At 38.3% G+C, this 22,182-nt stretch overlaps 1 protein-coding gene across 1 annotated transcript; it reads left to right on the forward strand.

Moving 5' to 3' along the window:
* The first annotated feature begins 17,857 nt into the window (after positions 1–17,857).
* On the forward strand, positions 17,858–19,316 carry LOC102514433 (olfactory receptor 11A1). The gene is made up of 2 exons (XM_032493869.1): positions 17,858–17,984; positions 18,379–19,316. Exons 1-2 carry the CDS (start codon positions 17,858–17,860, stop codon positions 19,314–19,316), a joined length of 1,065 nt encoding a protein of 354 aa, XP_032349760.1.
* Positions 19,317–22,182: the final 2,866 nt, after the last annotated feature.

A 22,182-nucleotide genomic window follows, 5' to 3' on the forward strand; every position in this document is an offset into this window, starting at 1 on the left:
TTGGTAGCATCAAGCTTCGTGTTATGGTGCCAATAGCTGGTAGCTTCCTTCATGCCAGGGCTCATTCTCTCTGGCCCCAAACTTTAAACCTGATTTCTTATATTGCATTGGGTGTCCATCCCAACCAAAATGTCACCAGGAAAAGAGAATTGCTAACCTCAAGGGTGTTTAAAGGAAAGGGAAATAAGAATTACTCCGGTTCCTAGTCACCCCAAAAAAAGATTTTTGACAAGAGACAAAAAGCGTGATATAAACAAGATTTTTATTGGTGAAGTAAAAAAAGAACAGTGAAAGATAGGACACTCCTGAGAATTGGGAGCAGGCCAATCCAAGAGAGGATAAATGGCACTGTTCCTTTGTTTTTCCTGTTTTTATATCCTGGTTTCGTGATTGATTGATTGATTGACAGCTCAGGTTCCCTGTGCTCTGGTTAATTGACAGCTCAGGTTCCTTGTGTTCTGGGTTGTTCCTTTCCCCTTCCTCTCCCCCTGCCCAGAGCTCACCTCTATGTAACTGCCTAACAAAAGGATTTAAGACTTCCAAACTGAAGGTATTCCAAACTGTTATAGCATACCACCCTTCAGAATCAGGGCAAACTCCTCTCAGTTTTACCCCATGTCCTATACCATGGATTACCAGTATATGCAGGTGTGGAGGATCATGGTGTGCCAAGAGAGATGAGCAGAGAGTCCTGATAACAAACAGATCCATATCCAGAAACAGCAAAAGTGCTGCCACTGCATTTCTGCTTCCTTCCACCCAGAGGCATTGGAGGAGCATGTGAAGGACAGGAAAAGGAATTCTATCACACCAAGCAAGTATGGTTGAAAATATGGCTGGGAGTGAGAAGATGACCTTGAACCCTGTGGGAGGGGGACAGATAAGAAAGCAAGTCCTGAGGATTAGTCCTTCCAACAGTGGAGTCTGGTATAAAATGTCTCCTGCCCCGGGCTGTTGACTAAGTACCTGTGATAGAATAAAATGGTGGGCCGGGACAGCGGGAATCACAGGGGCTTTCTTGTGCTTCCAGCCCAGTCAAGACTAATGGCAGCAGTCTGTTTGCCTATCATGTAGTTGTGTCCTTCCCTGAAGCAGTATCGAGGTCAGGAGTCACAGCTAAGTGCAAAAAGAAAATAATGTGCCTCAGGCAAGAGGAACCCATTATTTCCTAGAAATATTTATCAAATAGCATATCTGGGGGCATCTAGTACAGAAGATAGATGTCTAATGGGAACAATTACGACATTTGGAGAAAGATGTCCATTCTTGGAGGTGGACCAAAGAAGAACAACAATGATCTCAGCACTGAAAGAGGAAGTGTATGGAAAGACGGGACGAAGGAAAACGCCTGCCAAAAGCTCCCTTTCCAGAGAGGTAGGGGACTCTGCATGCGGGCCAGGATCTGAACTGAGGAAGTGAAGAGGCACTTACAACACACTGGATTTTTCAGAAATACACTACGAAGCTATGCTCATTCCCTCCAATGCTGTCTGTGGTAAAAAAAAAAAAAAAAAAAAAAAAAAGAAAATCAGGATTTATCAAATCAGCTTTTTCAAACCAGTCCTCTCTGGCGGATTTCTAGAGGTTAAGGAATTAGAACCATCTGCCTCAAAGCACATTTGGCAGTAGTCATCCGAAACTGTAGATGAGTGGTGATTTACAGAGAGAGCCCGGGACTACCGTTTGGAAGGAACACCCCAAGAATCACAATAATACTGCTCTTTAGGGGAGGGTATAGCTCTGTGGCAGAGCGCACGCCTAGCATTCATGGGGTCCTGGGTTCAATCCCCAGTATCTCCATTAAAAAAAAAAAAAAAGTATACAAACCCAATTACCTCCCTGGCAAATAAACTAAACAATAAAAATAAAATATAAAAAAATAATAATATTGATCGTTACTTTTTTTATTGTTACTTTTTACAGTTAATATTCTCGCCTTGTTCTGCTTCCTCCCATAATCCAGGTAAATTATCACTAAGTGGACAACAAAGCTAGATCTTGGACTTGTAACCTAAATTCAGACCAATTCTTAAATGAATTAGAGTTATTTAAAGCAAATAAAACTTAGGGAGGAAGTGCTTTTTATCGGTGCTTTGCTTTCCTTTGCTTTTTTTTTTTTCCCCTTGGTTGCTTTTGCAAAATCACCTAGCACCACGAATTTGCATTCCATATCTACACCAAAGGCCTGCTCACAATTTGTATAGGACTATTTTGAATTGTCATATTTGCATTACTATTTTTATAACTGCTTTCATGCTTAAATGAACTATTGATTGATTTTTGTGAACTGACAGTAGTATCAACAAAATGTGCAAATATACAAATGTAAATCATAACACAATTTGAAAATATACTAATGAAAACAAATTATACCTTTTAAACTGAATATTAGCTAAAACATTGATATGCATGTAATTATTAAGAATGTAAAGAAATTTCCATGCAAATCATAATAGATTTTTATTTTTAACTTATGAAATGTTTGTTTTAAAATGAACACATTATATAACACTTATTTTATATAATTTTACATCAGCACCTTTGATAGAATCATACACCCTATTTTTTGTTAAGGTGGTACCTTTTTTCCTTTTCTTTTTGGATTGACTGCCCTCTCCCTCTCCTCATTTTCTCCTGCCACACATTGTAGCATTAACACATATTAATGGTCCACCATACATCCATCAATATTTTTATCAATTATTATATTTATATACATATGTATTGTTTTGCTAGTCATTTTTCAAAATTTTATCCATCTGAAATTCTATGTGGGTTCCCTCTTCTGCTCAACTTGTCGTATTTGTCTGTTCTAACACAAATACCTTATTGATTTCATTGCAGTGGATTTTTGATCTGTTTTAATACCTGGTATGACAAGTCTTCCTTGTTATTTTCTACTTTTTAGAAAACTAATCAAACTTTTTATTTTCAAAAAGAATTCAAACCTACATAAAGTAGTAAAAATATTGTAACTCACATATACCCTTCACACAGACCCACTGTCAACCATTTCGCCACATTTGTGGGTTCTCTCTCAAGTTTTTTTCCAGCTTTATTGAGATGTAGTTAACGTACAGCATTGTATAAGTTTAAGGTGTCCAACGTAATGATTTGGTACACATATGTATTGTGGAATGATTACCAAAATAAAGTCAGTTAACACCTCCATTCCTCACATAGTTACCACTTCTGTGTGTGTGTGTGTGGTGAGAAAGTTAAAGGTTTACTCCTGTAGCAACTTTCAAGTGTGTAATACAGTATTGTTAACTTTAATCACCATGCTGTATGTTGCTGTATGTTAGATCCCCAGAACTTATTCATCTTATAATTGGAAGTCTGTACCCTTTGACAGATATCTCCCTATTTCCCCACTCCCTAATCCCTGGCAACCACTATTCTACTGTTTCTGTAAATTTAGTGTTTTTAGGTTCCACATAGGAATAAGCATACAGTAAGTGTCTTTCTGTCTGCCTTCTTTCATTTAGCATAATGCCATCAAGTTCCATCCATGTTGCAAGTGGCAAGATTTCCTTCCTTTTAAAGGCTGAATAGTAATCCAGAGGGTATATCAACATTATTTTTTATTGTAATAAGCTATGCAGCTTATATTCTGCAAACTTTCTTAAAATAGGATTCTTCAAGGATTTTTATCACTTCAAGTCATACCATTTAAGTCCTTAATCCATTTTGAATTAATATTTTTGATTACTGTAAGATAGTCCAATTCACATTCTTTTGAATATAAATATCCAGTTTTTCCCAGCACAATTTATTAAAGACACTATCATTTCTCCATTGAGCAATCTTGACTCCCTTGTCAAAGATTAGTTCACTGTATATGCATAGGTTTATATTTGAGTCTTCTATTCTGTTCCATTGGTCTACGTATCTGTTTTTATACTAGTACCATACTGTCTTGATTATTTTAGCCTTATAACATAGTTTGAAATAAGGAAGCGTGATTCCTCCAGCTTTGCTGTTTCTCAGAATTGCTTTGGCTATTTGGAGGCTTCTGTGATTCAACACAAATTTTAGCATTGTTTTGTCTATCTAAAGTAGACATTTTAGAAATAGACATTTTATGAAAAATGCCATTGAATATTGATAGAGATTGCATTGAATCTGCAGATGACTTCGGGTAGTATAGATTTTTTTTCAGGGTATGAACATTTTAATTTATTCTTTTATTGAAGAGCAGTTGACTTATAACATTATACTAGTTTCAGGTGTAAAACATAGTAATTGATATTTTATAGGTTATACTCCATTTAAAGTTATTATAAAACATTGACTATATTCTCTGTGCTGTACATTACATCCTTGAAGCTTATTTATTTTTCATCTAGTACTTTATACTTCTTAATTCCTTCACGTATTTTGCCCTTCTCCCCACCTCATCCCCCTCTGGTAACCTCCAGTTTGCTCTCTGTATGTGAATCTGTTTCTGTTTTGTTATATTTGTTCATTTGTTTTATTTTATATATTCCACATATAAGTGATAACATACAGTATTTGTCATCTCTGTCTGGACTTACTTCAATAAGATCCATCCATGTTGTTGCAAATAGCAAAATTTCATTCATCTTTATAGCTGAGTAATATTCCATTGTGAATATATATATATATATATATGCCACATCAACTTCATCCATTCATCTGTTGATGGGCACTTAGGGTGCTTCTATACCTTAGGTATTGTAAATAATGCTGCTATGAACATTGGGGTGCATATATCTTTTCAAATTAGTTTTTTTCATTTTCTTCAGATAATACCCAGGAGTAGAATTGCTGGATCACATGGTAATTGTTTTTAATTTTTTGAGGAAACTCCATACTGTTTTCCATAGTGGCTGTGCCAATTTATATTCTCACCAACAGAGCACAGGGGTTCCCTTTTCTCCACATCCTCACCAACACCTGTTATTTCTTGTCCTTTTGATGGTAGCCATTCTGACAGGTGTGAAGTGATGTCTCACTGTGGTTTTGATTTGCATTTCCCTGATGACTGGTGATGCTGAGTATCTTTTCATGTGCCTGTTGGCTATCTGTATGTCTTCTTAGAAAAAATCCCTATTCCTCTCCTCTGCCCATTTTTTAATTAAGTTTTTGTTTGTTTGTTTTTCTATTGAGTTGTATGAGTTTTTAAAATATTTTAGATATTAATTCCTTATTGGACCTACTATTTGCAAATATCTTCTCCCATTTGGTAGATGTCCTTTTCATTTTGTGGATGGTTTCCTTCACTGTGCAAAATCTTTTAAGTTTGATTATAACCCATTTGTTTATTGTTGCTTTTGTTTCCTTTGCCTGAGGTGACAGATCCAAAGAAATAAGACCAACTAAGACCAATGCCAACAACATATTCCCTGTGTTTTCTTCTAGGAGTTTTACAGTTTCAGGTCTAAAATTTAGGTCTTTAACCTATTTTGAATTTGTTTTTATATACCATGTGAGAAAATGTTCTAGTTTTCTTCTTTTACATATAGCTGCCCAGTTTCCCCAACACCACTTAGTGAAAAGACTGGTTTTTTCCCCACTGTATATTCTTTTTTTTTTTTTTAACATTTTTTATTGATTTATAATCATTTTACAATGTTCTGTCAAATTCCAGTGTTCAGCACAATTTTTCAGTTATTCATGGACATATACACACTCATTGTCACATTTTTTTCTCTGTGAGTTATCATAACATTTTGTGTATATTTCCCTGTGCTATACAGTGTAGTCTATTCTACAATTTTGAAATCCCAGTCTATCCCTTCCCACCCTCCACCCCCCTGGTAACCACAAGTCTGTATTCTCTGTCTGTGAGTCTATTTCTGTCCTTTATTTACGCTTTGTTTTTGTTTGTTTGTTTGTTTTTGTTTTTGTTTTTTAGATTCCACATATGAGCGATCTCATATGGTATTTTTCTTTCTCTCTCTGGCCTACCTCACTTAGAATGACATTCTCCAGGAGCATCCATGTTGCTGCAAATGGCATTATGTTGTCGGTTTTTATGGCTGAGTAGTATTCCATTGTATAAATATACCACCATTTCTTTATCCAGTCACCTGTTGATGGACATTTAGGCTGTTTCCATGTTTTGGCTATTGTAAATAGTGCTGCTATGAACATTGGGGTGCAGGTGTCATCCTGAAGTAGATTTCCTTCTGGATACAAGTCCAGGAGTGGGATTCCTGGGTCATATGGTAAGTCTATTCCTAGTCTTTTGAGGAATCTCCACACTGTTTTCCATAGTGGCTGCACCAAACTGCATTCCCACCAGCAGTGTAGGAGGGTTCCCCTTTCTCCACAGCCCCTCCAGCATTTGTCATTTGTGGATTTTTGAATGACGGCCATTCTGACTGGTGTGAGGTGATACCTCATTGTAGTTTTGATTTGCATTTCTCTGATAATTAGTGATATTGAGCATTTTTTCATGTGCTTTTTGATCATTTGTATGTCTTCCTTGGAGAATTGCTTGTTTAGGTCTTCTGCCCATTTTTGGATTGGGTTGTTTATTTTTTTCTTATTGAGTCGTATGAGCTGCTTATATATTCTGGAGATCAAGCCTTTGTCGGTTTCACTTGCAAAAATTTTCTCCCATTCCGTAGGTTTTCTTCTTGTTTTATTTCTGGTTTCCTTTGCTGTGCAGAAGCTTGTAAGTTTCACTAGGTCCCATTTGTTTATTCTTGCTTTTATTTCTACTAGGAGAAAATTTTTTAAATGTATGTCAGATAATGTTTTGCCTATGTTTTCCTCTAGGAGGTTTATTGTATCTTGTCTTATGTTTAAGTCTTTAATCCATTTTGAGTTGATTTTTGTATATGGTGTAAGGGAGTGTTCTAGCTTCATTGTTTTACATGCTGCTGTCCAGTTTTCCCAACACCATTTGCTGAAGAGACTGTCTTTATTCCAATGTATATTCTTGCCTCCTTTGTCAAAGATGAGTTGACCAAAAGTTTGTGGGTTCATTTCTGGGCTCTCTATTCTGTTCCATTGGTCTATATGTCTGTTTTGGTACCAATACCATGCTGTCTTGATGACTGTAGCTCTATAGTATTGTCTGAAGTCTGGGAGAGTTATTCCTCCAGCCTCTTTCTTTCTCTTCAGTAATGCTTTGGCAATTCTAGGTCTTTGATGGTTCCATATGAATTTTATTATGATTTTTTCTAGTTCTGTGAAATATGTCCTGGGTAATTGGATAGGGATTGCATTAAATCTGTAGATTGCCTTGGGCAGTGTGACCATTTTAACAATATTGATTCTTCCAATCCAAGAGTATGGAATATCTTTCCATTTTTTAAAGTCTTCTTTAATTTCCTTCATCAATGGTTTATAGTTTTCTGTGTATAATTCTTTCACCTCCTTGGTTTGATTTATTCCCAGATATTTTATTACTTTGGGTGCTATTTTAAAGGGGATTGTTTCTTTACTTTCTTCTTCTGTTGATTTATCGTTAGTGTAAAGAAATGCAACTGATTTTTGAACGTTAATTTTATAACCTGCTACCTTGCTGAATTCTTCAATCAGCTCTAGTAGCTTTCGTGTGGACCTTTTAGGGTTTTCTATATATAGTAACATGTCATCAGCATATAATGACACTTTTACCTCTTCTTTTCCAATTTGGATCCCTTTTATTTCTTTCTCTTGCCTGACTGCTGTGGCTAGGACTTCCAGGACTATGTTGAATAGGAGTGGTGATAGTGGGCATCCTTGTCTTGTCCCAGATTTTAGTGGGAAGCTTTTGAGTTTTTCACCGTTGAGTACTATGCTGGCTGTAGGTTTGTCATATATAGCTTTTATTATGTTGAGATATGTTCCCTCTATACCCACTTTGGCGAGAGTTTTTATCATAAATGGGTGTTGAATTTTATCAAGTGCTTTTTCTGCATCGATTGAGATGATCATGTGGTTTTTGTCCTTTCTCTTGTTGATGTGATGTATTACACTGATTGATTTGCGTATGTTGAACCAGCCTTGTGTCCCTGGGATGAACCCCACTTGGTCATGATGTATAATCTTTTTTATGTGTTGTTGGATTCTATTTGCTAAAATTTTGGTGAGGATTTTGGCGTCTATGTTCATCAGTGATATTGGCCTATAATTCTCTTTTTTTGTGGTGTCTTTGCCTGGTTTTGGTATCAGGGTGATGGTGGCTTCATAGAATGAGTTTGGGAGTATTCCCTCCTTTTCAATCGTCTGGAAGAGTTTGAGAAGGACTGGTATGAGTTCTTCTTTGTATGTTTGGTAGAATTCCCCGGTGAAGCCGTCCAGTCCTGGACTTTTATTTGTAGGGAGGTTTTTAATTGCTGTTTCTATTTCCTTTCTAGTGATCGGATTGTTCAAGTGTTCAGATTCTTCTTGATTCAGTTTTGGTGGACAGTATGTTTCCAGAAACTTGTCCATCTCCTCTAGGTTATCCAGTTTGGTTCCATATAGTTTTTCATAATATTCTCGTATGATATTCTGTATTTCTATTTTGTTTGTTGTAATTTCTCCATTTTCCTTTCTTATTTTGCTAATTTGTGCTCTCTCTTTTTTCTTCTTTGTGAGTTTGGCCAGAGGTTTGTCGATTTTATTTACTTTTTCAAAAAAACAGCTTTTGGTTTGGTTGATTTTTTCTATGGTCTTGTTAATCTCTATTGTATTTAATTCCTCTCTGATCTTTATTATTTCCTTCCTTCTGCTGCTTTTTGGGGCTTTTTGTTCTTCTTTTTCTAATTCATTCAGGTGGTGGGTTAAATTGTTTATTTGAGATTGTTCTTCTTTTTTGAGGAAGGCCTGTATCGCTATAAACTTCCCTCTTAGCACTGCCTTTGCTATGTCCCATAGGTTTTGAGTGGTTGTGCTTTCATTATCATTTGTCTCAAGGTATTTTTTAATTTCAGCTTTGATTTCCTCATTGATCCATTGTTTTTTCAATAACATATTGTTTAATCTCCATGCTTTCCTTTTTTTCTCCTTTGTTTCTCTGTTGTTGATTTCCAGTTTCATGGCATTGTGGTCAGTAAAGATGCTTGAGATAATTTCTATCTTCTTAAAATTGTTGAGGTTTCCCACTGTATATTCTTGCCTCCTTTGCCCTAGGTTAATTGATGATGTGTTATGGGGAGGCCTATACTTCTGGGGTCTCTATTCTGTTCCATTGATCTATATGTGTTTTCTTGTGTCAGTCCCATACTACTTTGATTACTGTAGCTTTTTAGCAGTGTGAAGTCAGGGAGTAGTATAGCTGTTTTAACAATATGAACTCTTCCAGTCCATGAACATGGGCTATCTTTCTGTTTATTTGTGTTTTCTTCAATTTCTTTCATCAGTTTCTCATAATTTTCAGTGTATAGGTCTTTCACCTCCTTGGTTTAATTAATTTCTAATAATTTAATGGCTTTGATGCTTTTATAAATGGAATGGAATGTGACACTTTTTGTTTTTGATGTGAATGAGGTATTTTGTTTTTGTCATGTGAGTGCCGTAAATAGTACAGATTTTTGTATGTTGATTTTGTGTCCTGCAACTTTACTGAATTCATTTACTAGTTCTAACAGCCTTTTGGTAGAATCATTAGGATTTTCTATGTATAAGAACATATCATCTGCAAACAGAGACAGTTTTACTTTTTCCTTCCTGATTTGAATACCTTTTTTTCTTTCATGCCTAACTGCTCTAGCTAGGACTCCTAGTACTAACTATGTTGAACAGGAGTCGTGACAGTGGGCACCCTTGTCTTGTTCCTGATGTAAGAGGAAAAGCTTTCAAGCCTTCTCCACTGAGTATAATGTTAGCTGTGGGCTTGTTGTATATGACCTTTATTATGTGACATATGTTCCTTCTGTATCCTACATATTCTTAAATTCTTATTATACTATTCTTCTTTTTCAAAATATGCCTAACTTTTCTAATCTATTTTTTATAAAAATTTTAACATATTTTATCTAATTGCCACCAAAGATCTGTTAACATTTAAAGTAGGACTGTGTATATTATACATAATAATAATTTTAAAGTCAATTTTCATGATGTTAAAACTTTAATCTCGGGATATATGTATTTTTCTTTTACTCACATCTTATTTTACATATTTCGGTAAGGTTTTATGTTGCTCTCCATACAGATCCGGTGCCTTTTTAATTAAATTTATTCCTAAATATATGACACTTTTTTGTTTATATAAATGAGATATTTTCCCTTTTCCATTTCTAGTCATTTATAAATAGTACAGAGAACAAATACTTTTTTGTAACTATATCTTCTACATGGCCACCTTACAAAAATATCTTATAAATTCTAGTATTTTTTTTTCACTAATGTTTCAGGGTTTCTAATCATATAATCACATCATCTCCAAAAGTGATGATAAATTTTCTTTTAGTTCTTTGGCTTTTAGCAGAGAGAACTATCAGAAAAGCTGTCTACCTCTGTCATGGCTCAGGGCATAGAATAATTAACAACAACAATAATTGTAATGGTCCCTCCTGAGAATATAAAACCATTGTCCTGTTCTCACTCAGGTTTAAAGTTCGTGTTTACCTATCCACATCTAATCAAGGATGGACTGTAGTGGATGGTATGGTGCAGAGACCAGATTCCCTCCACCCCTTGCAGATGAAAACACTCACTCCTCCAGCTGCGAGGAGGGTTATCTGCAGGCAGGTGGCAGAATCTGTCTCTGAGAATCACCCTCGGGAGAAGGGAGCCCCTTTGCCTCAGGAGGGAACGACTCTGCAGGGCCACTGAGCTTCTTGTGAGATTAACTGAGCACTTTGTTGTGACTGCACCACAGTTTAACCTGTTGCTCTGACCAATCCTACCTCCTTCAGCTTCCCACCTTCCCCTCCACACACAGGTGCTGATTTCAAAAGCACTCTCCAATAAACTTCCTGCGCACCAACCTCCATCTCAGAATCTGTTTCCCAGGGAACATGACCTTTAACAAAAGATAATAATACCAACATCCAGTGTGTGGGGTTAAATGTTCAAAACTAAAATTATTGAAAATAGGAACATGTAAGTCAGACAATACTTAGAGTAAAAATTTCCTAAGGCCGTGTATTGTACAAGAGAATGGTTGAGATATTAACTAACTTTATTAAGAATATATTACTAAAACTTTCAGGTCAACTAGTAAAAGAATATAGATATAATATATAAGTTCCTAACCCATACAGAAACAGAATAGAGTAAGAATTAACAGTCCTGCAAATCTCGAACTCCCAAATCCACATAAAGTAGATAAACAACAAGTTCATACTGGGAAGAACAACAGGGAACTATATTCAATACCTTGTAGTAACTCATGGTGAAAAAGAATATGAAAATGAATATATGTATGTTCATGTATGGCTGAGGCATTATGCTGTACACCAGAAATTGACACAACATTGTAAACTGACTATGCTTCAATAAAAAATACACACACACACACACACACAGAAAAAAAAGAATTAACAGTCCTGGGTTCGATCCCCAGCGCCTCTATTAAAATAAATAAATTAAAATAAATAAACCTAATTGCCTCCCCCCCAAAAAAGAAAAAAATTAGACTGGACCTCATATATCTCCCACTCTGTATGAATTCCAATAGTTACTCAATTTATACTTCTAGTAATATTCAGCTAAAGTCTTGTGGGGATCCCTGTACAGGTTTCTAGAATTGTTTCTCTGTACATCTCCCCCGTCCTCTGCCCACAGATTCGAACAATCTCTACCTTCTCAAACTCTGATCTCTGTCTCTTTAACTCAGCAAGGAAATCATGCCCTTCCTAGATTTTGGGTGTAGAAACTGTGTGAAGGCGGAAAGCTGAGGTGGTGGCAGGCTCACCTCAATTTTTTCCCTTCTCTCAGGGGCTGCAGTCCTGTACTGTATGTTTTCTAATAGCTGAAAGCAGATACTTCATCCATTATGTAGTTGTGTCCATCAGGAGAGCTAACCTGCAACAGTTAACTCCTCAATAGGTAGGAACTGAAGACACTTATCCTCACTTCTAATTTTCTACAACCTTGTCTGTCCTCTAAATTCTAGCTCATATTCCACCTTTGCCATTAATTTCCCTTATTTCTTTCTCTGTAATCTCAGTAAACTAGCTCTTTTGTGGCAGGTATCATATTCCCTATTGTACCATAATTATCTATGGGAAAATCGTGTGTCTTGATCATCCAATAATGCCCAACATGTTGTGAGGTTCAAAATATGTATGTTAAATAGTACCCAGAATATATTAACTTCTTATCAGTGGATATGTAAGAAGAAGATAAATGACCTCCCATTTAGTGGAAGGTTGAAATATAAATGATCTATACATTTGGTCTATATACAGACTCAAAGCTTCCGTGCAAAAGTGGTTGGGCAAATTCTGCTACACCTACATACTGAACGTTATATGATCAGTTTAAATAGAGGTACATATATAAAATGATTACAATAAAATATTAGGTGAAGTACCGGGATTTAAATTGTATATATGATGACAATTACAACTATGTAAAGAACAAAAAAACTGGAAGGAAATAAAATTTTAAGTAATGGAGTTATTTTAACGTGAATGTGCTGTTCACATGTTTTTATTGCCATGATCCAAAGTTAGTTTTGAAAGGCGGTTGGCCTGGCTATCTAATTACCTTCATGAAGAATAACATAGGATGATCAGTTATTCCAAAAGTCAAACTTTACTTTTATTAAATATCCTCCAACATTTTACTGGGTTAAACTAACAGCCTTATTGAGAATATTAGTTCATGTGGTCGCAACAAGTTTATCCTGCAAGGTTCACCAGAAGTTTTACTGCTCACAGTGAGGTATTATAGAAGGGCTTTATTGAGACTTCGTTAATGACTGAGACCATTGTTTGATAACACCCACTTCATATTTTTTCCAGGATGAAATTTTGACAATCAATAGGAGCCAAGTTAGGGTACATTTTATGAATGTCTGTATATCTGTGTGTCTGTTCCACAATACTTAAAATTAGGAGGTAGCAAGCATCTGAAGATAACAACTTAATCATATTTCCAGGCCAACCCATCACCGTTTTCTTCTTTTTCTTAATACCTTCTATTTACCCTTCTCCTCTATTATCCAAAGGCAAAACTGTGGAATGTCAGATTTAAATTTTGGCTTCACCACTTACTAATTTTATGATCCTGGACAATGTACTTGATCTCTCTATGCTATAGTTGCCTGGTGTATGTAAATTGTAGATAATGATAATAACTACCTTCTACGATTCTTGTGAGGCTTCAACGAGATCATTTTGTAAAACTCTTATCAAACTGCCCAGCACATAGAGATATTCACTAAATAGTTTCCTTTTGTATCGTTATTTTGCTATCTGGTCTTACTACATCCTCCTTTATATATTCTCTCTATTCATTCTTTTTTCTCCTTTCCATATTCTTTTTCATTATAGGTTATCACAAGTTACTGACTATAGTTCCCTGTGCTATACAGTTGGACTTTGTTGTTTATCTATTTTATATATATTATTATCTGCAAATCTCGAACTCCCAATTTATCCCTTCCCACCATCTTTCCCCTGTGGTAACAATACATTTGTTTTCTGTGTCTGTGAGTCTGTTTTGTTTTGTAAATAAGTTCACTTGTGTCTTTTTTTTTTAAGATTCCACATATAAGTGGTATCATATGGTATTTTTTTTTAATTGAAGTACCATGAGTTACAATGCATCAGTTCCTGGTGTACAGCACAATGTCCAAGTCATGCATATACATACGTGTGTTCATTTTCAAATTTTTTTCATTAAAGGTTATTACAAGAATCATACGGTACTTTTCTTTCTCTTTCTGGCTTACTTCACTTAGAATGATGAACTCCAGGTCCATCCATGTTGCTGCAAATGGCTGGCTCACAGGACGAGTCTATTTTCAGTTTTTTAAGGAATCCCCATACTGTTTTCCATAATGGCTGGCACCAAATCTCCATTCATTCTTGATGCTTATATCAGTTAGTTGGGATGATGGATACAAGAAGCTGGTCCTTTGAAAATGAATTTTCTCCCAGGCAGGATTTCTGCATTCAGGAAAGCCAGCTCTGGGTGAAAGAGGAGTCTGATCAGGGTAATACAGACTCATCGTCAAAGCATGGGGAACAAAGTAGTCCAGATAACTCTACTAACCAAATTTTGCTTTGTTTGCTGCTATATACCTAGAGTCTAGAACAGTGCCTGACACGCTGTAAATACTTGATAAGTATTTCTTGAATGAATTAATGTCAGGACACAGTGTTATACAAAAACATAATCTAATATCTAGAAAACGGCATATAGACCCTTCATTTCCACTTTAAACTCACAGATAACATTCCAGGAAAAAAAAAAACTGACGTTAAACTTTTAAACACAAGTTGGATATTTTTGACTATTATCATAAATTCTAAGTTTATAATAAACACTGGATTTCCTTTCTACCTAGAAAAGGCTCTTATTCTCATCTTTCTCACTGCCCCCCCCCCCCTTTACACATCCCAAGACCTAGGCAGCCATATTTTATTCTCAGCTACTCCCTCAGAGACAGTCTGCCCCTTACTCTTTGCAGGTCACATTTTCCTCATCCAAGTCTTTCCACTCTGCCTTTCACACGTCAAAGTAAGACACTTGTCCAGTTTCTTCCAGGAAGAGCCATCCTAGTCTGTTACTAGGAAAATCCAACCCCCGCTGTGACCCTGTGCTGTCCGCCTTCTGGCCGAGGTCTGCTCTCTGCTTTCCTGTGGAAGGAACTCAGTGCTTTGCTCTTGCAGCAGGGTGGCTTCTTTATGTCGTCAGTTAGCTTTACATTGTCATTTACATCGTCATTTAGCTGCGCCTTACTATCTGCCTGCATTCTCTTTAAGGGGACTGACCTGGTTTTATGTACATCTGTGATGTTAAAACCCACCAAACTAAACAGAACTAATCATCTACAGAATTATAAAGCTGTTTCCTCCTGCCTCCTCCCTGTTAAGGGATGAAAGCAGGACCGCAGGTCATAACCCATGCCAGAGTAGAAAGACTGCTAATCTAGCCTTTGAGGTCATACTCTAGATAATCCACCCCAGTGGTACAAGAACAAATCACAGCATACTCACCTTTCACCTTGTTGTTCATTCTGAGTATTGGCTATTTATTAAATAAGTTAATATTTGCTTTATGACTTATAAATTATTAGATAAATATTGATTTTGATCATGGCTATTCTTACATCTTTTCAGTCCCTATTTCATGAGGAAGAGGTCATTAGGTTTGAGTGAAACACCTGGATGTGGTCCCTGATGAACTAAAACATTCCCCTGGAACAAAAACAAAGATGCAGCTCATCCAGGTGACTCTATGCTACATCTCCTCCCTAGGGAGGCTCTTCTTCAACCCCCATAAGGGAAGGAGGCTGTCTTGCTCTAGAAAAGGCAGTAGTGACCAGAGCAGCACGTACAGAATGGAGACAACAGTCTTCTGTGAGTACGCTGGGGTAGGAAGAAGCCAATAACATGGAGCTTTCAGAGGAGAGAAGCAGAAAGTCCACAGAGCTGTAGGCTGGCAGGAGAGTTTAGTCCAGGGGTAAGACAACCAGGAGAAAAGGAGTTAACTCCAAGCCCAAAGCTGGTCAGTCCACTCTCTACTGAATCTGCACACCTAGAAATCATCTGGGTCAACACTACTCTTTGTTTACAGAGAGAAGCACCTCTGACCCAACCTAAACAAATTCAGAAGCTTGCCATGTTTTTTTTTTTTAAATGTCTCGCGTTTGTTCCAGGAAGTTCCAATGAATGGGGCCCATATTTGCCAACAAACTTCTGGAGGCTCTAGGAAGCAACTTCATTTCCCCCACTCTGAGCCTCTCCAGTGAGACTTACCTTATTTTCAGATCCCAAAATCATGCTGTAAATAACGATCGTTAGCCCCACAAGAATCACCCTGACGAAACCAGCACAGGTAGGCGGGTGTGGGTTTTCCACCACAACCACCCCCTTGGTCCTTTTTCTGCCCTCTGTGGGCTAGCTATAATCCCTCTTTTTCAATAAGAATTCCTTCAATAATGAAACCAGCTATCATAGTCTTCCATTAGTTTTGTCTTTTCCAGATTAAATATCTCCACATTCTTTGTATGTTCTTCATACTTCACAGCTACTAAGTCCTAATTCATGATAGTCAAAAAAATCTCAAGTCATTTTCACACAGATGGCTACCAAGTTAGGTCTTACCCTTCCTGTACTTTATCAACTGATTGTTAAAGCCTACACGCAGATTTCGTATGTGCCCTTGTTAAATTTCATCTTGTTTTTAGTCTAGCATTCCAAAGGTCAAGCTTATTTTGAATTATAATTCTATCTCCTGTAATATTGGTTTCCCTTCTGTTTCTTATCGTCTGAAGTTCGATGAGCCGTGCACATTTGCTGTGTCTGTCGAAGTCACTGCTAAAATAGGTGAAGAAGACAAGATCTCCAAAACCATCTCCTTTTCACTAGACATCTTTGTCAGACTTTCAGACGGTCATTAATGAATAATTTTGACATACAGTAGCCAAACTAAGAGTATTCTTATTACGCTCACAGTCATCATCTTTTTCTGTGAAGCTTTATGTGAAATTAACATGTCCCTTTCCTACTGCTTTCTCCAGACCTACTAACTTTTAATCTACTAAATTATTAATTCTATCAATAAAAGACATTATGTGATGTTTCACATTGTAATTAACATGAGATAGCTCCTGATGACGTCTCCTTATGAGAATTCCAAACATTCTGTAAAACATCTAAGAATTTTACCAGAACTAAGGTCAAATTCACTTTAGCAAGAGCAATAGTAACTTTTTGGTCATAAGCATTGATACAGAGTCCAGACGTGAAAAGTTCTGGGTCAGTTGACTTGGTTTGTTGGTTTGGTTAGTTTTAGTAGCTTCTTCCCTTTAGTAGCTTCTTCCCTCTGGAATAAACCCAGAGTCTATTCCATTCTCAACTCAAGTCTCTCCATAGCTCTTTAAGAAGTCACCAGTACATAGAAGGCAAAATATGTTCAAAAACATATGAAAGTATTCTATTTGCTCTATGTCTATACCCCTGCTTATGACCAATGTGTATCTGCATGATGTAAGGTCAAAACCAGGACAGGTAGGACCAGGAAAAGAACACAAAGACCCTTTGTTCACGCTGCCATCTGCTCATGTGGACTGTTATCTTTCTTAACTTCAAAAATGAGAAAACGCTATATCATATTGGGCTTTCTGGTTTCTTCACCATAACACACACACACACACGCACGCACGCACGCATACATGCACACGCACACATACATACACACACATACCCCTTCCACCTCCAATCTTAATCATGGTTTCATCTCAGGCTCTGAGTAGCAATATTCCAATATTCCATCAGTTAGGGGAGGACCCAGAGATTCCTTCTCTCTTTCAGTAATCATTTAAGTGCCTCTTTTTCAGAGACTGCAATTTTTCATGGCTATTTACTGTTGAAAAATTATTATAACCAATTTATTTATTCATTCATTCCACAAGTACTTATCAAGGTCTTCCTGTGTGTTTGGTATTATCTTCCTGCTATAAGTGAGAGAAGAAGTCTTATGCCAGGGCAGAAATTTCTAAAGAATCCATAGTTAGGTGAGATAAGTTGAGCATTTGACCTGTATAGGGAATATAGGGGAGGGGAACCAAGAGAAAAAGGCTCCCAACAAACTGATTAGGAAAAGTTTGAACACGGCGTTATCAACAGTCACCAGGCCACTTGTCCAAGGAAAAAGAATAGTTTCCCAGGAGAGTGGGATATAAGTTAATTCAGATCTTTCTATACGGCATCTCTCATAGAGTAGGTGGTATATACTGCTTATCAGGATTTCTTAGTCTCATTTTCTTGGAAAAAGGAAATAGTGTGAGATGAGTGGCTGTTCCAGGAATGGGCATGACCTCAGAGCAGGACCACCTCCCCAGGAAGTCATGGACACCCTTCCAGAAGAGTTTACCAGATATGGTTCTCCTGTTCATGCTCAGCCAGGATTGTCAGGTAAATAGCTCTTGATGATTGGAAAAGCCCTATACTGTTCTCTGGTACTCACATTTCTATCACTCAGAAAGGATTTGGGAAAGCACCATAGGACAGTAGACCATGTAGGAGCTTTGGAGTCAAGCAAACCTGGGTTCAAATCATGACTCGACCATCGTGATCTTTAATAATTGGCTTGAATTCACTGAGTCTCAGTTTCTCTTCTATAAATAGGAGACAACAAAGCCTGGCTCCAGTGCTTGCTGTGATGAACAAACGAATAAGCCAAGCATGGTGTGTGGTCATAATCCTATCTTGGTTAATATTGCCTTCTTCTATTCTCTTGGGCCCAGATCTAGATGAGGAAAGCAGACCAGTAGTGACAGCGAGAACCAGACCACCTGGATAATCCTAGAGGGCTCTGGGGAGCTGCAACACCTGGGCTTCCTCCCCGTCACCCTCTTTCTGGCCATCTATGTGATAATAGTCAGGGGCAACGCCCTCATAGTGTTGGCTGTAGCATCCAGTCAGACTCTCCACACACCCATGTACTTTTTCCTCGGCCCCTTCTCCCTGCTGGAGATTGGCTACACCTCCAACATCGCGCCTCAGCTGTTGCGGAGCTTCCTGGAAGGGAGGGAAACCATCTCGCTGGTCAGCTGTCTGTTCCAGTTCTACCTGTTTGCCTCGCTGGCTGCAGCAGAGTGCCTCCTACTCTCTGCCATGTCCTATGACTGTTACTTGGCCATCTGTCACCCCCTTCACTACCCTGCTCTGATGAGCACCTTGCTGTGTGGCTGCCTGGCTGCTGGAACCTGGTTCTGTGGCTTCTCCTTCTCTGCCTTCATTCTGGCCCTGGCAGCCCATCTGCCCCTCTTCCCTGGCAGCAGGGAGATTGACCACTACTTCTGTGACTTTGCTCCAGTTGTAGGGCTGTTCTGTGGTGATGTGAGGGTCATGTGGGGAGCTGGAGTGAGCATCTCAGGCTTCCTGACACTGGCCCCCTTCCTGTTGATTGTGACATCCTATGCCTTCATCCTACGGACTGTGCTGCCAGTACCTTCAGGTCGTGGAAAGCAGAAAGCCTTCTCCACCTGCTTCTCCCACCTCAGTGCAGTCGGGGTGTTTTATGGCACCCTCATTGTGGTCTACGTAGCCCCAACAGACCACATGGCCCCCTTCCTCCGAAAGGCCTTCTCTGTCCTCTACACTGTGTTCACCCCTATGGTCAACCCCATCATCTACAGCCTCAAGAACCAAGAGGTAAAGGGGGCCCTTCTCAGGCTCTGGGGACAGCTTATCCCAGGACATACCCCACAGAGAGGAATAAGACAACTACTGACTTCTTCCTAGATTCCAGCCTAGCCCCTTAAAGTCTAAAGGACTGGAGACTCCTGCAATGAAAAGATGGAGACTGTGGGATTGAAAATAGATGTCTAACAAAATGAGGGAAACTTCATTTTTCCAGCTGGAATGGGGGTAGGGATCAAAATCTCATGCCTGGCGCAGGACCTAAATACTGTAGACACTCCCTAAACATTAGCTGAAAATGAATTCATTAATACTGAAAAGAATGCAAGAAGGGGCAGAGGATAACAGCAAGTAGGGAATTTTCAGATTGTTAATCTAAGGTGGCAAGGACCCAGGCTGGCAGACAGGGAAAGGAGGGTTAGGGAAATAGCAAGAAGAACCATTAAGAATTTATATTCAGTATCTTGTAATAACCTATAATGAAAGAGAATATATATATAATTGAATCTCTATGCTGTACACCAGGACTAACACAACATTGTAAATCAACTCTACATCAGTTAAAAAATAATTTTATAAAAATTTTAATTTTAAAGGGAAAAAAAGAATTAAGGTAAGATCTCATGACAGGCTTCAAATTAAATCTCAGAGTGCGGAGGGTTTAGCTCAGTGGTAGAGTGCATGCCTAGCATGTGTGAAGTCTTGGGTTCAGTCCCCAGCACCTCCATTAAATAAATAAATAAACTTAATTACCTTCCTCCCAACACACAAATAAATAATTTTTTTAAATCTCAGAAAAAGAGAAACAAAACTCTTGGTCCTAAAGTCTCTAGAGCAGTGATGCAGGTAGTGGTGGGGTGAGAGCCACTTCCACTACACACACAGCTTCTGCTTGGGAAAGGGAGGGTCAGTCAGAGGCGAGGAGGGGGCTCTGTCCACTCATGCCTGCAGCCCAGGAGGCCAATTAGGCCGTTTTTCTGGGAGTTCCCATTAGTCCTCCTGTCATTGGTGTTGGACCAGGAAGTTGTAGGGGCAAGAAAGGAGGCAATTAAGTGAGAAAGGAAGAAAAGAAATTAAATCCAATGACAGGATTCTGAAATTTTGTCTCCATCAGGGACTCTTTAAAGGTTTTTGAAAGTGACACAAAAACATTTCTAATTTTTAAAAAATATATCAACATGTTTCTCAAGGCATGCCATGTAAACCACCTATTTCAGAATGATCTGGAGTAGTTTACAAATGCAGATTTCTAGGCTCCTCACCAGACCTACAAAAATCAGAACCTCTGGAAATGGGACCCAGGGATCTGCACTTAACAAATGATGCAAGTGATCCCGCAAGTGATGCAGGAGAGAGCAAGGTTTCCAGGGCTGAAAGGGATGATAGCAGAAAAAGGAGAATTAGTTACTCGTGGATATAAAGAGATGTAAGCCCGAGAGGTGGAAGTTAGATAGTTGTACAAAAAGGGCCAATGAGAGGAACTGGAAGAAAGAAGAAAATCTGGAATAGACAAGGGTCCTGTCTGGATTAAGTGGGAATATAGAGAAAAAAAAAAAAAGAAGGTTTCCCTGTCTGGAATTTTGCTCCAGAAATGGGCAGGACCTAGGCTGTATGTGAGTATTTTAAACGTCTCCGTGGTGTTTTTGTTTTGTTTCCATCAAAGTCAAAAGTGAAAGCCTGTGTTGCGTGTGCCCATGTCCCGGGGAGAGGACTGAGATAGCGTGAGCAGGGAGCGCCCTCCTTGGATGCAGGCCTCACACCATGCCCAGAGAGCTGGCTTCTCCCTGCGTGAGGGGTGTTGAGGACAGTCGGGAGATAGGGAGGAAATTGTCCAGGAGGAACTACAGGTACAGGTCCCAAGCCCTGCACAGAGCATGTGGCTGCCTTCATGGCATTATTTCAAGGGTTTTGAGGAAGCTCCAAGCTCTTCCCTTCACCCCTAACTTGACCCTCATAATCAGCCCCCTGCCTCTTCCTAAAGTCAGAAATTTTAGATCATCATCTTTTTAATCATTGGTCAAATGTCCATGACACTGTTGTATAGCAGAAAAAAAGTGGACCGATCTATGTTTTGATTCCAGTTCCTTCACATATTAACTTAGGCAAATGACTTAACCTTTTCGAGTCTCAGATGCCTCGTCTGTAATATGAAAGGAATAATAGTAATAATAATAGTATATACTTCACAGGATTGTTGTGAAACATTGAATGAAAGGCACATAATAAATCCCTCTACCTCTGTGCCTGACCTAAGACATATTTTAATAAAGATTAGCTTCTTCCCTCACCCTCCCTCTCCTCGAGGAAAGTCAGGAGACACTCCCTTCAGTCACATCACACTGTGTATCTTTATGCCACTATCTCAGCGTTTTCTTTACTGTTGCTGTGTACTAACATTTGAAAATGGGAAGCGTGAGCCTCCAACTTTGATTTTCTTTTTTAAAATTGTTTTAGCTCTTTGGGGTCTCATGAAATTCCACGTTTGGGGGGTCATATTCACATGGATGTACCCCAGTTTGCTTCTGCATTCATCCCCTGAAGATATCCTGATTCCTTTAAGGTTCAGACACTATGAGTAGAGCTACTGTGCATAATTGCATCCTTGTTTTTGTTTGGATATAATTTTTCAAAGCAGATGTGTAAATATTAGAGGCATGGTTGAGGATCTCAAGATGTGAAATTGGTTTAGCTGTAGAAAATACTACCAAACTATATTTCAAGAGGCTGTATATACGTTCCATCAGCAGTGCAAGAGAGCGTCTGTTGTTCCCCATCCTCCAGCAGTCGGTATTGTCATTCTGGGGGAGGTTAACAGTTCTAATAGGTGTGCAGTACTGTCTTGTTGTTTTAATGTGTGTAATTCCCTACTGGTATATGATGTTGATCATATTTTTGTCCACTTATTTATTATTGGTATATTTTCTTTGGCTGGGTATCTGTTCAGATCTTTACCCATTTTTATGTGGTT

The sequence above is a fragment of the Camelus ferus genome, chromosome 12 (genome assembly GCF_009834535.1).
Source record: "Camelus ferus isolate YT-003-E chromosome 12, BCGSAC_Cfer_1.0, whole genome shotgun sequence".
Taxonomy (NCBI): Eukaryota; Metazoa; Chordata; class Mammalia; order Artiodactyla; family Camelidae; genus Camelus; species Camelus ferus.